This window comes from Rosa chinensis, chromosome 4 (assembly GCF_002994745.2).
Source record: "Rosa chinensis cultivar Old Blush chromosome 4, RchiOBHm-V2, whole genome shotgun sequence".
Lineage (NCBI taxonomy): Eukaryota > Viridiplantae > Streptophyta > Magnoliopsida > Rosales > Rosaceae > Rosa > Rosa chinensis.
Window position 1 is genome coordinate 45,880,951 of NC_037091.1, and position 17,537 is coordinate 45,898,487.

Below are 17,537 nucleotides of genomic sequence, written 5' to 3' on the forward strand. Positions count from 1 at the left end.
GGTTTTGTTGCAATTTACTATTGGAATTTGGAGTTCGCTTCGTGGAGAATTAGAATTAGGAGATTTTGCATTGGCATAACTGCATATGTAAAACTATCTCAACTTTGCTTTGGTTTGTACTTACATGCAAGATGCAAGGGCAGTTGCAAGGATTATAGTATTGTTCTTGTTGTCCCTTATAATCAATGAAATTATTGATCAGAATTACACGTCATGCCCATGTTGCTTCTGTGTTTTTTAATTTATCTATTTATTTGAGGAATTATGCTTGTGTTCTTTAACATGTAGATCTTGTAGTAGACGGTAGATTTTGATTGGGGCAAATAAGGAAATCTATAGGCCTCTGCAACATAAGCACAACTTTGGCTTCAATGGTCCACCATATATACTTGTGTCCTTAAGTACCCGACACCATACAATTCATAAAAATTCAGTGCATAGGACTTATAAACTTGTTACACACTCTCGAATGGATGAAAATGAATAATCAATGAAACTTCGGCAAACTACTGAACACACAAGGAAAGTATAAATGGAAAACCAAACCGATCAAAGCATGCATTCATTCTTAGCAACTGTCAAACTAGGAGTATCTTGTAAGTGAATCAACTTGGGATGCAACAGGTTGTATGTAGTATATGGAAGACTAGGAGTCGTCAGAGTCTTTTGAAGAATCTGAACTTGAAGAAGGGTACCCAATTCCGTGGCGTTTATTAGGGAACACAACAAAGACAGTACCAGAAATAGTGCCAATTACAGGAGGCAACACCATGAGCAAGATCCTCCCACTGGACTCAAACGCAGGATAGAAGCAACTCACAGTGTTGGAATCCAATAGTGATACCACTGCAAACACGATCAAGGAAAAGAAGGTATGCACAAAGTCCCCAACCCGAAGCTTGTAAGCAGACAAATCCACAGAGCCAGAACTGGTTGAGGGCCAAAGGCCCTTTGTTGTTGCAATTCCATAGTGAGTTTGTCCATCACTGCCGGTGTAACTGTCGGTGAAGGAAGCAAAGCAGCAAGAGAAGGCGGAAACGACAATGAGAATGGCGCTTAGAATCTTGTTGACGGGGAGGTTGCATTGGCCATTGTTGGTTAAAACGGGGTTGAGGAACTGGAACAAGAATACCGTGCCGGTAGGGAGGAGCTTGATGAGGTTGCCTACACCTGTTAATGCAATGTCTTTGACACCCTTGCTTTTGGTGGATTTCTTGGATTTGGATGAAGCGCTGGATGAAGCCCCCATTTGGGAAAGGAATGGATGCTACTTGTGAATGCTAGAGACTTAAGAGGGAGTTGCAGGGTTGTTTGATAATGCTGTGTTGTATTATGGTTCTCGCAACAAAATTTGTTCTGATTTATAGAGAAAGAGCGAGGGAGTTGGTTTCTGTTTTAGGATAGAAGATTGCTTTCACGTTAAATGATAAATGGTGTGTTTGTCGTGTTGGATTGGAAAGCTTGCTTTTACTTTTAGAAAGGGAGGGCTTCCTTTCTAATCCAAGGTTAAAGAGGAATGAGGATTGAGATTTCTAAAAGACTGATGTAGGACGAGTAGGGACGTAGCCGGGATTCCTCAGAGGGTTGGGCTAATTTTAGCCTAACAAATATTTTGCGCAGAACTCTTTTTCAAGGATGTACCAGATGACATTCTCAGTGCACGGAGGAGATGACATATCTCCAATATTTGCGGGTTTTTTTTTTATCAAACTCCTTCGTGTCTATATTTCCGGTAGGAATATGAGCATCCTTATCTCTTCTACGTACCTCCTCAGCCAACTCCGCCAGCTTGTCCTTGATCTGCAAAATCATAAATCGTGGTTTCTATGTCAAATTATTAATTCTAACTAATGTAATGTTTGAATAATCCATTGAATCCTTGAGCAAATTTGGCATGAGGTTTGGTGCATAAGAATTAAGTTTGTCATGGAACCATCTGCATTCATATGGAAAGGTATTCAATCATTTGATTACTACATGATTTGTATTTGATGGTTTTATCTTTCATTTATGTGGAATTATGTGGAATCTGGACACCCAAAAACCCTTGCCAAAAAAAAAAAAATCACCAAAATCCCAATTATGTGGAATCTGGACACCAAACATCAAACTCCACATCACCATTCATCAACCGATTCAACCCATTCCCAATTATCAAAATCAAGTCATCATTCATCAACCCATTCGGCCATTTCCAATTCCCAATTACGACCTCACCCTAAACACCAAACATCACGAATTCACGATTCAAACATCATCAGCAAGACAGCAACTTAGCATGGGTATTGGGTATACAGTGTTTACCTGAGAATCTGAGATTCAGGGATTGAAGATTTGAAGCCTTCAAGAATTCAAGGAGCGGGAGTTGCACTGTCGCAGAGAATCCAGAGATGCAGACCGCAATGGAGGTGGCTCGGTGGACTGAAACTCAGGGGAGGTAGCTCAAGCGCACTGAAACTCTGAATAGGGAGGTGGCTCGGTGGCTAGAGCCTGGAACTCTGGAAGGTGGAAATCGATTTGAACTCAGGGAGAGAGTGAGAGCACTCCATACTCGGCTCGGGACTGACAGCAATTGCAAAGCATCACTATTTTTTTTTTTTTTTTGGGCTATACCCCTACTTGGCAGTTTTTGGCCCAATTTTTCCCTTGGGCTACAGCCCAGACAGCCCTTATAGTGGCTCCGTCCCTGAGGACGAGAATGGCCCTGGTTTAGCTGGAAAACTAGAAAAATAAAGGAGCGGCGTGGAATCAAAAAGAGTGATTGGAAAATAAGTAATTCACGCATAAAGAGGTTACTAGCCGCTACAATATCCAAGAAAATTTGGTTTTGGACATTTCAGGTTTTTTTGAGTCAGGTTTTAATTGTGAATTAGATTTGATCAATTTTTTGCCAAAATGTCCGTTTGAGACGCATGATACCTTTCTGGAATGGGAACGACGAAATCTTCAAGACTCACTTTTGTGAGCCCTAACGGATTTAGGCCAAAATATGTCGTTTTAATCATCCGATTCGGGATTTAATATTTTTAGGCAAGTTTTACATTTGTTTTAGAATTCTTTTATTTTAGGTTTTTAGTTTCCTTTTAAATTTGGATTCTTTAGGATCTTACAATTTTAGGTCTTGGATGCCTATATAAGCACCATCAAGTTTTGTATTAGGATCGGTTTATCATATCAATTTTAATAAAATGAGAGTTTTTTCTCAAATTCTCTGGTGGACTCTAGATTTATCTTTTTAGGGTTTATTGTTTGTAAACTCAGGTTACTTCCGACTGCGTCAAAGACCAAGATATGATTTTACCTAACTTGTAGCAAATATTTGTAATTAATCCACTCAAAGTAGTATATGTGCCTAATTAAATTCATCCACCTCGATCATTGCTGCACAACACAAGTTACTTGAACATCGAACTTGATTTGAAGATATTAGTGGACTTAGGAGCTTAAGACTGATTAGGTAATTAATTGAACCAAATGTATTGTCAACCTTTTACACTTCAATTTTCTCAGACTTTGATCTTAGCATGTATTATATTTAGGGTAAACGACCGAAGCGTGTGGGAGACTATTTTTTTTTTTTTTTAGAAGAAGCGTGTGGGAGACTATAATTGAAGATTTTGCCTACAATGACTCCTCTATATATAATATATGCAGTCATCAAGAACAAAAACTATATATAACTACTCAAATTAAAGCATATGCGTTATCTCTTCAAAAAATAAAGGGAAAATGTCCATTTACCCAAATTTGAGCTACATTAATCTCATTTACCCAAACATCTTATAAAGATTGCCTACTTATCCAACAAATTACATTTTTCTTGCCCTAATACCCCATTAAATATTTTATTTATTTATTGTTTTTTGTTTATTTTTTAGACAATTTTGCCCCCTCCCCTCCCTTTTCCCTCCCTTTGTCACTTAGATAGAGAGAAGTCATCGGAGACTTTAACGATCTCCAGACTCCGGTCACTGGTCACCTGATTTCGGTCACCCGTCGCGAGACTCCGGTCAACAGTCGCGGGAGAATATAATTGCCCTTTAATAAGACCCGATAAAGAGTTTATTGCCCCTGATAAAAAGTTTATTGTCCCCCAATAAAAAGTTTATTGCCCCTTAATAACAAGTTTATTGCCTCCTAATAAATTTTTTATTGCCAAATTTTTTATTGAGGGGCAATAAAAAATTTATTAGAGGCAATAATCATGTAAAATTACAATGATTAATGTCCATTCCAGCAAACATTGAAATAAACCACTCAAAACATAAAATGTAATCATTTGCTTATACATCATAATTGCCAAGTCAATTTTGAAAAAGTTTGTTGGTCAAAAGTCACAAAATTACCAAACCAAGCATATAATATGTACTAGAGAAACATAACACCAATGATCTTCTACCACGTATGACTCCATGGCCCTATGAGTTTTCTTCTTTGTTAATTTCCAACTCCATTGTCTTCATCCCACCAAAATTTGCAGAGACCAGTACTACGGAACAAGTATCATCATCATCATCGTGCTCTACAGCCGGCTTCAACTTCAGCACACTCGTACCTAATGTCCATCTTCTTCTTCTTCTTCTTCTTTAACATCTAACTCACAGATTTGCTCCTTTACCCACTCAAAAATGGATCCGACCGGCACTCCTCACTGGACATGAAGTATCCAGCCGAAACCCGACCTCTACTCCACCGTAGTCATCCACAATGACGATGATTCCAACTCTGAATCCGAGTGAGACCAGAAACAACAGCGATGCGACAACTGTGCATCCCTGAACTATTTCGACGATGAAGACGACAACGGCGGCGATTTCGGCTCAGTGATCGTTAAGAGCGACAGCAATCGGACCACGTGGAGGTTGCTTGACTAGGGAGCTGAGCCGTAGACGGCGGCGGAGGAGCAGATCTGTTGCTGACTGGGATGATGAGGAGGGCCAGCGGCTGTGGCGAGTGTGCAGACCTCCGGCGACAGGCTCGGGAAGCAGATGAAAGAGAGAGGGTGGCATGCTTTTAATTTTATAGCGAGAGTTTGTTCAAAATAGTCTTTTTACTTTTAAATGGAGTAAGTGAACACACTAATCTCTTACTGGAGTAAGTGGGTTCATATTTGCTCAGATTTAGGCATTAATTTGGTGAGGGTCCCAAAAATAAAACATATGCGTTTATTGTAAGGCTGTTATCTAGTGACCTTACATTAGTATATTGGGGAAATAGTAGAGATCGATCTACTACTATTACTAAATACTCGTGGATACACCTAGAATTTGAAAATGACCGTCAGACGAAGACAAGCATAGCTAAATATAATAACGACGCCTAGCAATATAACTCATTTGGGCAACTTATTCCTGAATCCTGATTCATCTTTTCCTCATTCCAGTAGGTAAACATATCATCAAGGTAAACATTTCTTTCTTAAGATTCAAAGTATCAGCACTCAAACTTCGGTCCAAACTTCTCTATCATTATCTAATGCGGTTCTTAATATTTCTCTTTACACCCAAAAATCTAGTTTCTAGACCTAATTATTATAAATCTATGTACATATCCTAGCTACCGACGCTATACAAAGAACCAAACACTCTGGTGCAAGGAATTATGTCTTTAATTAACCAAACAGTTACCCTTCTATATATAGAGGTCTAACTAGCTCTTTTCTTGTTTTGGTGTGTCGTGTTTGATATGGAGACTTAATGAAACATACTCCATGATATCAGCACTCGCTAGCTTTACTCATTTCAGTTATGATATCATTGCTTATCTTTTTCAATTTTTCGTTTTATTGACAATGCATGATGTAGTGCTAGGCAGCATTTTAGTTGGACATTAAAACTTTTTAGCTAGATATAGAATTTGGTATAATTGAGAAGGAAGAAATTGGTTGCCGAGTTGCTATGAACTACAGGCCGCCCAACAATTATCATGAACAATATAATCATTCACTCATTATGGTACTTAATTTTCCGTGGAAAATAGCTCAACCAACTTAGGAATTGAAAAATCTTTACAACACAGTGCTGAAAGATCATAGTCTATACTTACAACAACTTTAAAATATACATTTATTCTCAGCTGTCAAATTGGCTTGTCCCTTACAAATTGTATCTTAGGTAAGTAGCTCGGTTTCTTTTAATGTCAAATTTAGTCCAAAGGGAAAAATTCTATGGTTGATTGCTTCTTTTGATACCGCAAAAATTAACATTTTTAGATCTGTCTACTTATCAGACCTCCAACTTACTTTTTTAAATACCTAATATGCTAAGTTAACCTCCCTAGTTTTCTCAAAACACCCTTAGGGCTAGTTTGGGATTGCTGTGACTTTAAAAAAAAAACTGCTGCTGCTGTGTTGTGAGAATAATCATCTGTGAATTAAAACAGTTTAGTGTTTAGTAAATAATATTTTTAAAAGTGTTGTCAGTACATAAAATAACTGCAGAGTGTGTTTTGATCCACATCAGCTTCTAAAAACAACCTCTAAGCTGCTTCTAAAATCTGCTGCCAGTGACCTATAACTTTCAATTAAAGCTACTTTTTATTTATTTACCAAACATAATAAAATCTAAAATTTTGAACAAAATCTGATTTTTTTTTTTTAAAAGCAAAGCAATTCCAAACGGGGCCTTGGAGTATCTTTAAATTTTAGCTAAGGTAGCTAAAAAATCATTTTGGCTTGCCAATACTTTAGAAATACATCTGTATCAGTTCTCTCTATTTTAGCTAAATTTGAATTTACATTATTTATTGCATGAAGAAAATATAGTTTAAATATATTTATAAATTATATAGAATGACTTAAAAGAAATATTTTAAATTAACAAAAATAATAAAGAGCCTCATCTCACAGATGTTCTCTATATTTAAGAGCGAGATAGCTAAAAGTTAAAATAGAAAGCTATTTAGGAGTCTAGTGCAGCTGCTAAAATTGATAAAAAAAATATTAAAAAAAACTAAACATGTTCTCTAAAATATCTAAGAAGTCAAGATAGAGTCTGCTAAAAATGCTCTTAGCCCATAAAATCTTATACCAAACTCAAGGTTCCATGGTAGAGGCTCTCAATCAATAGAAAGCAGCCAAGCAGCTACGTAGTCCTCCTTCCACTCTCATCCTTCAGGCTTCAGCCGTTGAACTGAGCAAATCCTTGGCATAAGAGCACATATGCTGAGAGAAAGAGAGGTATTGCTGCTAATGATGGCAATGCATCTAACCCAGGTTTTAGAATGCAAGCTAGACCAAATTTTCTTTTGAAAGTGATGTTAAACCTCATGAAGAGGAAGTGGAGTGCACTAAAGGAATTCATATCATCATCTTAGCATCAGAAAGTTCCCACAATTTTTTCTTTCAATGTTGAAATTGAAAAACTTTCGTTCTTACTACTTAGATCAAGATTCCAGAAATGATGATAAAAATCATACCCAAAAGGAAAAGAAAAAAAAAAAGGATGACGAAAGCTTTAAAAATCTGCACAAGCAGGCTTTAATTTTATTTATTTTTTATTTTGTTTATTTGACTCTTTTTTTTGTAAGAACAAGCATGCTTTAGGTTAGAGGTCAAAGAAAAAACTATTGGTTCCAAAATGCAAATGAAAAGGCGAGTACACTTTTTTAAAGCACTTTTTCTATACTCTATTCGCATGATTTGAGTATGTTTCCAAGTTATTTTCTAAATTCGTTATTGCTTCTTCAAGACTTCAAGCCCACAACAACAGGGCAGAAAAAGTTTTAAATTTTTTTTTTTTTAAATACCGGTTGTCAAATACAATGGAGTTGAAGGTAAGATATTTTTTTTTTTTTTTTTTGTGGTCTTATATATTTACTGGTCATTTTATATGAGTTGATAAAGTCATTTTATATTTTTATATGACTTCAAGCCCACAACAACTGGTAGAATTTTTTTTTTTTTTTTTTTTCAAAAAAGAAAAGTGAAAATGTTAATTTTAGATGTATAAATAGAAACGCTTAAGTTCAAGGCCCAATACTCACAAGTCCCTCATTGGTAGGTTGCTGAGTAGTAGGGTCTTGAAGGATCCATGTGATGCTAGTGAAAGTGTCAGCTTCCAAAGAGTTTAACTGCCAAATGCCTACAAACTTTCAAGATGAAAAACATTGGGCCAGCGTGAGTGCTGAACTTAGATGTTAGTTAGGTTCATACGGGCTATAGGTAGTTCATAATGTTCCTGGGCTGGTGGGCTACCTTCCCCCTCCCCCAGTCCAAATACCTTCGTAAAAAAAAAAAGGCTCATACTTTAATGATGAAAAGAGGAGTTCACATCTAATTCAATAGCTTGAGCAGAGGCGCACAGGTGTAGACTCCCTCGCCAAGCACAACTTTTTGCATGGGATGCAACTAAGTGAGCTGCCCAATTCTTTTTTCGCTCCTTTCTGTAAAACTTGCACCCCAAGCCTCTCTCTAACCTCAATCATATAATTTTGTATTTGCCATAAACATTTCAGAGAATGAAAACCTACACGCCCGGCCAATTCAGTTCTTGTTGACATACGTGTAAGTGCCTCTAAACGGGCCCTAACCTCAATATTAGTCACTGTCGTTTTTTATTGGAAGTATGGTTGCAGTATGGATGCTTCTATTCACTGTCATTAGCCTTACTTTTTTACTGTTGAGAGCTTACCTTAGTTATTAGAGTAGTTTAGCTAAGTTATGGGTGGGCTATCCCTTAAATTAAGGGTCAGCTTTTCTGTTTCTTTTTCTCTTCTTTGTGTATATATAGGAAAAGCTTGTATTCAGTTTAATTAATGAAGTAATATCAGAAAACCTTCCACAAAGTTTCTGTCTTGTTTTCTTCATGGTATCAGAGCAGGAATTCAAGGCCTGACTCTGTAATTGTTCTTGTGGAGTTCCTGAGTTTGTCAGCTTATCATGGCAGGGAAATAGAGTTCTAAAGGTGAGGAGCCTCTTGTGTCCTCCGATGTTGAGTTTAATCCAAACCAACGTCTTAGTTCTATTTTGTTGAATGAATTCAACTATCTTTCTTGGGCTAGAGCTGTTACACTTGCACTTGGAGTCATACAAAAGCCTAAAGATGACTCTCCTACATATGACTCTTGGCTGTGCAAGGATCAGTTGGTTATGTCTTGGCTACTCAACTCTATGGAGAGTAGAATAGCAGAAATTTTCAGTTTTTCTGAGTCTGCTATGCATCTTTGGAAACATGTTAAAGAGATGTATGGAAATCAGAATAATGCTGCTCGAGTTTTTCAACTCAAACTAGATATTACTGATCTTCAACAAGAAGGTAAGCCTTTTGTTCAACATCTTGGTAGTCTTACAAGCATGTGGAATGAGCTAGATGTTTATAGACCTCATACTATCGAGGCTAGTATTTTGTTAAAGAGAGCTGAGGAGGACAAGATTTTTCAACTCCTTGCAAGCTTAAACTCAGAGTATGAAGATTTAAGAAGTCATATTCTTATGAATGCTGAGTTGCCATCTTTCAACAATGTGTGTGCTACCATTCAAAGAGAAGAGGTTCGAAAAAAGGTGATGAATATGGAGATCAAGACAAGTGTGTCTGAAACTAGAGCTTATGTTTCTAATCACAGGCAAGTTGAAGCTAAGGTGTACAAAGGCAAGAGACCAGACTTGAAATGCAGCTACTGTGAGGGTGTTGGACATTTTAAGGATAGATGTTGGGTTCTCCATCCTGAACAAAAGCCGAAGTTTCTAAAGGAAGGCAAAGGTCCTCAAAAGGGTTGGAATCCACCAAAAGCAAACCTTACAGTAGCTTACTCCTTCTGAGGGTATGCTGAACTTCACCTCCAATCCCACTACTCTAATCAATGAATTTGCTACCTATCTTAGCAAGAAGCAGATGCATGGTGGAGGTGAAGAAACAGCCATGGCTGGGATTGAAGGTCACATTGCACTCCTTGGGAAGTTTGCTGGTTTTCTTGCTGAAACTGACTGTGTCCCTCTTGAAGAAGCTTTAGCTATTCTAAAATCCTTCTCAACTACTCTAAATGTTTGTGCTATGGATGATTATTGGATTATAGACTCAGAAGCTACGGATCACATGACAAATAAGCTCGAAAATTTGCATGATTTTGAAAAATTGTCTATTCCGTTTAAAGTTTCAGTAGCAAATGGCAAAGGAGTTTCTGTTTTGGGAAAAGGAAAAGTAAAACTACTTTCTGGTTTCATTGAGTCAATTGCCCTTTATGTTCCTTCCTTTCCTTTTCAACTTCTGTCCGTCGGAAGAATTATACATACCTTAAAATGCCTTGTCATTTTCTCTCCTTATAATGTTATATTTTAGGATCTCATCACCAAGAAGAAGATTGGTGAAGGTTTCTTGTTGAATAGACTTTATTATCTGTCAAAAAACTCTTTTGTCTCCAAGGCTTTTCAAGCTAGTTCAAGTTTAGCACAAGATCATCACCTGTGGCATCAACGTTTGGCTCATCCTTCTGAGAAAGTGTTGTCTTTTTTGTTTCCAAATATGTGCGAGGCAACTAATCAATGTGATGTCTGCCATTTATCAAAATCCTCTAGATTACCATTTACTTCTTCCTTGTCTAGGGCTAGTAATCCTTTTGAAATCATGCATTCAGACATTTGGGGTCCAGTTCTTGAGTCCTATGATGGATTTAAGTATTTTGTAACCTTTGTAGATGATTTTACGAGGATTAGTTGGTTGTATCTTTTGAAACTAAAAAGTGAAGTTGTGGATGTTTTTAAGGATTTTCATAATCTTGTCACCACTCAATTTTCATCATCTATTCATATTTTACGATCCAATAATGGTTCTGAGTATATGTCCAATAACATGTCCCAATACTTGAGCACACAAGGCATTGTTCATCAAACAAGCTGTGTTGGTACTCCTCAACATAATGGGATTGCCGAAAGAAAAAATCGAGACCTTCTTGAAAAAACCAGAGCTCTTATGTTTCAAATGAATGTTCCAAAAAAATTTTGGTCTCAAGGTGTTCTCACTGCCACATATCTCATCAATAGACTTCCTAGTAGAGTGCTTGGTTTCAAATCTCCTCTTCAAGTGTTGAAAGGTAGAAAAATTGATCTGTCTCACTTAAAGGTCTTTGGCTGCACATGCTATGTTCATATTCAAGCTCATCAACGTGATAAACTTGATCCTAGTGCCAATAAGTGTGTTTTTCTAGGATATTCATCTACTCAAAAGGGGTATAAATGCTACAACTATGCTACTAGGAAGCTTATTGTTTCCAGGGACGTGAGATTTGATGAAGTAACTCCCTATTTCACTAAGAAATCATGTGATACTGGTCAGGGGGAGTTTCTATTTGATCCGTTTCCAAGTCCTAATATTCATGTCGATGAAGATTGCAACTTACCTATCAATCTTGATATCAATCCTAATCTCCCTGTTGATGAGGATTGCAACTCATCTATCAATCCTGATATTCCAGTTCAAGAAGTTCCAACTGTAATCTCTTATTCAGAAATTGATATGCAATATGTTGTTGAGCCTTCCTCTCCACCAGCAGTTATTCTTTGTAGAAACCCTTTGGTATCTCCACCTGCAGTTGTTCTTCGTAGAAATCCTCCACGAGAATGAGGTCCTCCGTTAAAGCTCAATGACTATAAAACCTACACTGCAAGGTATCCGATGACACACTTTATATCTTATAGGAATTTCTCTTCTGCTCATTCTATTTTTCTAAGTGCTCTTGATTGTACTCATGAACCTCAAATTTTTGAGGAAGCTAATCAGCTTGGTGTATGGAAAGCAAGCTATGGCAGATGAACTTCAAGCACTTCATGACAATAATACATGGAGTGTTGTTCGAATTCCTAAAGGGAAGAAAGCTATAGAAAGTCGTTGGGTTTACAAAACGAAGCTTCATTCTGATGGTTCTGTGGAGAGACAAAAGGCTCGTTTGGTAGCTCGTAGTTTTACTCAAACATATGGAGTAGACTACAAGGAGACTTTTGCTCCTGTTGCTAAAATGAGTACAGTGAGAGTTTTGTTATCAGTTGCAGTCAATCATGCTTGGCCTCTATATCAAATGGATGTAAAAAATATGTTTTTACATGGTGATCTTGAAGAAGAGGTTTATATGAAGTTGCCTCCAGGTCATCCTCAATCTCATGATCCTGAGATAGTATGCAAGCTTCACAAGTCTATTTATGGCTTAAAGCAATCGACTCGTGCTTGGTATGCCAAGCTCAGTTCAGTACTTGAGGAAGTTGGTTTTCAAAGAAGCAATGCATATTCTTCCTTGTTTGTTCGGATTGGTTCAACAAGTAAGCTTGTGGTGCTCATTTATGTTGATGATTTAATTGTGACAAGTGACAATGTTGAAGAGATTAATACTCTCAAGCAATCCTTTCGAAATAGGTTTGCTTTGAAAGATTTGGGCATTCTGAAATATTTTCTTGGTATGGAAGTGGTCACTTCTCAGAAAGGTCTTTTTCTAAACCAAAGAAAATACGTTCTTGATCTTTTACAAGACACTACTACAAAAATTGAATCAAACGACGCCTTTCAGACGACGCATTATAGTTTTCCATTGTCTGATTGATTTTTAATTTTTTGGACGTCATTTTTATATAATCCGTCGTCTGATATGGAATTATGAATTAGTTCAGAAGACGTTTAAGAATAGAGCTATTGTATGACCCTAAAAAAATTGAGCGGCAAGTTTCCCATCATGTATGTGGTGCCAAACCCTATCTCAAACCCCATATTTTCCCCCCAATATGTATTAATCACACAATAAGAAACAATAAAAATGTGGTCTGATTAATGTTTTGATAGAAAGGAGGCAGATTTCCTACCACCATTTTTCTCCAACTCTCCAAAGAGGGAAGTCAAATTATTAGGAGACAATCCTAAATTTAAAATGGCTACATTCAGACCACATTGTTACAAAAATCTGTTGTATGAGTCCTTGTCGAAATTGATAGGGTCGGACCTGAAACCTTGACACTTAAGCAAAAATATAACAAAAATTACAAAACAGATCCAAATCCACAACCCTCTCGACAGCGCCTCACTCTCGACACACCCAGAGCCAAAACCAAAACCCTCTCTCGACTCGGCTCACACTCGACAGCTTCTCACTCTCTTGACAAAACCTACAGCCAAAACCTCACTCTCCCAAACACTCACTTTTCTCTCTAACCAAAATCTCACCTCTCCACCGGAAAACTCATCGAGTCGATTCAGCCTCTCCAACCGAGTCAACCTGGGCGAAAACTTGCCGGATAACTCATTCCCTTGGAGGTACAGATTCTGAAGCAATGTTGGCGAACCGTCGTGCTTATTGGAGCGAAGACTCAGAACTCGGAGCTGATTCAAAACCCCACAAGTCTAGTAAAACCCTAGAAATTTTGAGAAAGCATACCCGAGGTATGAAATCCTTAATACCGATTTGATTTCTCTCTCCTTTATCTATTTCCTCATTAATTTTTCTCTGAAATCTGCATTCCAAACGAAATTTCAGATCAAATCAATTTTTCGGTTTTGTACAATTTCAGATCTATGTAGATCTGGAGATTTAGAGGTACGGGCGTATAGGCGGCCTAGGCAGCAGGCGCTAGCCGGTTCTCAGCGTTTTATATATATATATATATATATTTTTTTTTTTTTTTTTTTTTTTTTTGTTGGATTTTTGTGAGATAAAAGTCACAAAATCCCCAAAACGGAGACGAGTCCCAAAATCAACTGTTGTTCTCTCCTTGTCGTTCATCGCTCTCTCTCCACCGCTCCACCGCGGCGCTCGTTCTCTCTACCTCAATCTCCCACAGGCCACAGCTAGACGACCACCGCACTGCTCCGATAGCCAATCGACTTCAGCCTTCTCTTCTCTCTCTCCCACATCCAATAACTCAACGTAAGTTATTGGAATTTGAATCGGGCTTCTCTCTTTTCTCTTCTTCAGTTCTTTATTGAATTGAATTGATTTGGAAATTTAGATTTGAATTGGGTTTCTCTCTTCTTCAGTTCTACTTGTTGAAGTACTAACAATCTAGGATTCATATTGAATAGAAAATTGTTGTTTTTGTTGATGGAAATTTAGAAATTTGGTTGAATAAAGAATTCTTCTTCTTCTTTTTCTTCAGTTTTTGTCTAAATCACTGCCTACTAAAGAACTAATAATCTGGGATTGTTGTTTTCGGTTATGGAAGTTTGGAAATTTAGTTGAATATGGAAATTTGATAAACTGCCTTTAATTCTGGGCTTCTAATATGATCATCGAATATCGTATTAGTTTAAAGCCACTGAGCCATCATTGAATATGGTATTGTTAATAAGCCATGAAGTGATTGTTTTAGGTTTCATGTTTATTTGTTATGTTGAGGGAATTGGTGAGGTTCTCTGGGCCAAATGAAGATTTTTTTTTTCTTTGTTTAATTACCAAGTGTGATATTGTCGTGGTGCTCAAGCACTCCATACATTCTGTATATTTGTGAAAGAGATATGTTTTCTTTGTTTTGGTTACTTTTGCTATTAAGTTATTTGTTTGTGTTTCTCAAGTTCTAGGTGGTTCCTGTTAACTATGCTTGTTTCTAGATTTTCGGGCCTTGGTAGGCAGATGGCAAGTATCTCACAAAAGGTTTCTGTTCATATTTGTGTTTCGTGATTGATTCATTTTTCCAATATGCCTCAGCCCTTTATTCACCAGCTTTTTCTGTGCTCGTTGTTTAGCTTAATACTACCTTAATTGTTTCATATTGATCATTTGATCTTCATGCACATGAATGAACATGTTTGATATATTGATCTTTAATGCAAATGAAACAATGGTGCTTTGGAATTTCAATTTGTGTGTGGTACAAAGTGGGGAATGGCTGATCACTCTTTTCTCTAGTAAGCAAATTCTAATTTCAGATTGTCTCCACTAGTCTACTTCCATATATGCTCTCACACACACACATATATATATATATATATATATGCTCACAGAAATATTGTGTCATTGCTTCTAATATAATTTTGTGTTCAGCTTTCTGCAAAGTGATTGAGGAATTAGTTATCTCTATGCGTTAATTTGCATCTGTATGAAATAGGTGCAATTTATAGGCAGTACACACTATGCTGTTTAGGAAACACTGGCAATACATTCAACATGTAGCGTGTGCATGTATGATTGTTGAGCTGTACTGTCAGGACATGTTTTTGTTCATTCTTGTAATTTATATTTTCATTTTTGGGTACTGAAACAGATGATCAGATTAATTACCATGACAATTGCTGGTCGTGATTATCTCAACTTCATGGGCAATGAATTTGGGCATCCAGAGGTGAGGTTAATGGTCCCTACAAGTTCAGAAATTTTATTCATATGACTAATGATTGTCTCATGTTCCAGAGGATTGAGTTCCCAATGCCAAGCAACAATTTCTCATTTTCACTTACCAACCGAAGGTGGATCTTCTTGCCAACGAGAGATTGCATCGCAACTTGCTTACCTTCGATAAGGTATCAACTACCAACAATTTGTTTCCATCTTATTACCCTTACATACTACATCTTGTGGTTCTGGCTCTCTTTCTGTGGCAAATGGCTCTGTAATTGTTCTAGCTGTTGTTGAAAGCTGGCTTATGTTCTATATGGTAAACTTTTCTATTTGACATTCTAGATCATCTTGATTGCTTCAAGGAATTTAGGATTGCCAATGTTAGACTGATCTGATCTGTTTATGGGTAGTTGAAGATATAGTCTTTATAACATAACCATCTCTTCGATACTACTATTTTTGTTTGTCTAACTTGAAAGTGCAATGTTTTCATTGAGACAATCCGTGTCTAGTGCTAAATTAAATTAGGTAAAGTAAATCTCTTTATTTGATATTCTTGGTCCTTAATTGCTTAATGGGATTACCTTCTTTTTCCTGCTAGTTGTTCATATTTCTCGAATTATACATTTTGATGGTTTAATGGATTTTGGAGATATTGTATTCTTTTGATTGCTTGATGGGATTTAGGATTGCCATATTGTAATTGATAAGCATGTCTGAAAATATTAAGGTGATCTCAATGTCAGGATCAGTTGAGTAATTCTGTTATGATGCAGGCCGGACTTGTGAATAAAGAGATAAGCAAAACGAGACGAGTTTAAGTGGACTTGCCTGCAAAAGATGTAATATGAAACCATTGTACAAGAAGATGATTATGACTTTATGTCAGCTTGTTCAATTTAATGTATTATGGCTGAATGGAAGAAAGTTATTATATGTAGATTTGAGGCTTCCTTAGTTTTGAGGCATGGCAGGAACAAATGCCTATAATGTTTTTATGTATGGATTTGGGAAATACTACTTATTTTATATCAATCTATTGAATCATTTTATATATATGGTGGGATTTGAGTTAATTTGATTGTTCTATATTGTGTAACAACTAGACAACAAGAATAAATGAAAAGCATTGTTCAATATGTTATAGCACAATGCAAAAACTAAATGTGTCGTCTGAATTCAAAGTAGAAAACAAATGTGTTGAAACCAGTCGTGTGAATAAAAGTCACACAACGGTTATAGAAAAAAAATGACTTCTTAATCGCAATCACACAACTGCTGCTAAAGCTGCCCGTTGTCTGAATAACACTCACACAACAGCTAATGATATCGACAGGCTGCCTACATGTTGTCGACAGGCTGCCTACATGCTGTCGACAGGCTGCTTACATGCTGCCTAGCCCTTCACACGACTGTTCCCTACAATCGACATTCATCAGACGGTGCCTCGATATACGACGATTAACCTCCACATCAGACGACGGTTTTTAGCCGTCGTCTGATTCAATTTTTGTAGTAGTGAGATACTGATCTGCAAGATTGCAAGCCAGCTTGCACTCCTCTTGATAGCAAGCTCTAATTTGATGTACAAGGTGAGCCTCTCCTAAAAGTGAGCTATTATCAAAGGCTGGTAGGTAAGCTTATTGATCTTACCATTACTCATCCGGATATAGCTTATGCAGTAAGCATTGTCAGTCAATTCATGCATTCTCCCATTTTGGCTCATCTTCACATTGTTAAATGAATTCTTCGTTATCTCAAAGGCTCTGCTGGAAGAGGTGTTTTGATTAAAAACAATGGTAACACTCCAATCATGGGTTACACAGATGCTGATTGGGTAGGGAACTCTTGATCGTTTTCTGCACCTTAGTTACCTGGAAATTAGTTACACAGATGCTGATTAAAAACTATCGGTTTCTGCACATTAGTTACCTGGAAAAGCAAGAAGCAGACAGTTGTTGCTCGCTCTAGTGCAGAGGCTAAGTATAGAGCTATGGTTGCCACTGCTTGTGAGCTCATTTGGTTAAAAGGTCTCCTATCCGATTTGAGGTTTCCTAGTAGTCAACCAATGTCCGTTTTTTGTGACAATCAAGCTGCAATGCATATTGTTTCTAATCCAGTTTTTCATGAAAGAACCAAGCACGTAGAAGTTGATTGTCACTACATTCGAGCTCAAGTCCAATCCAAGATCATTAATACTCACTACACCCGAAGCCATGATCAGTTAGCTGATATTTTCACCAAATCCCTTCCCACTGCTCAGTTTCACAGAATTTTGGGCAAGCTTGGATCAA

The 17,537-nt window shown here is 37.2% G+C and overlaps 1 protein-coding gene and 1 long non-coding RNA gene across 2 annotated transcripts; one reads left to right on the forward strand and one right to left on the reverse strand.

Annotated features, from left to right (window-relative positions):
* Positions 1-361: 361 nt before the first annotated feature.
* On the reverse strand, positions 362-1,343 carry LOC112196137 (protein DMP2). The gene has a single exon (XM_024336441.2). The coding sequence runs from the start codon at positions 1,247-1,249 to the stop codon at positions 647-649; it is 603 nt and encodes a 200-aa protein (XP_024192209.1). The 5' UTR covers positions 1,250-1,343; the 3' UTR covers positions 362-646.
* A 12,328-nt stretch (positions 1,344-13,671) lies between these two features.
* On the forward strand, positions 13,672-16,272 carry LOC121052893. Its single transcript, XR_005810163.1, has 4 exons — positions 13,672-13,836; positions 15,170-15,247; positions 15,316-15,425; positions 16,020-16,272. It is a non-coding gene; the product is annotated as an uncharacterized LOC121052893 (long non-coding RNA).
* The last annotated feature ends 1,265 nt before the right edge of the window (positions 16,273-17,537 follow it).

What these genes read in the sequence shown, in the direction of transcription:
- LOC112196137 (XM_024336441.2), bottom strand. Translation starts at nt 1,249, where the DNA reads ATGGGGGCTTCATCCAGCGCTTCATCCAAATCCAAGAAATCCACCAAA.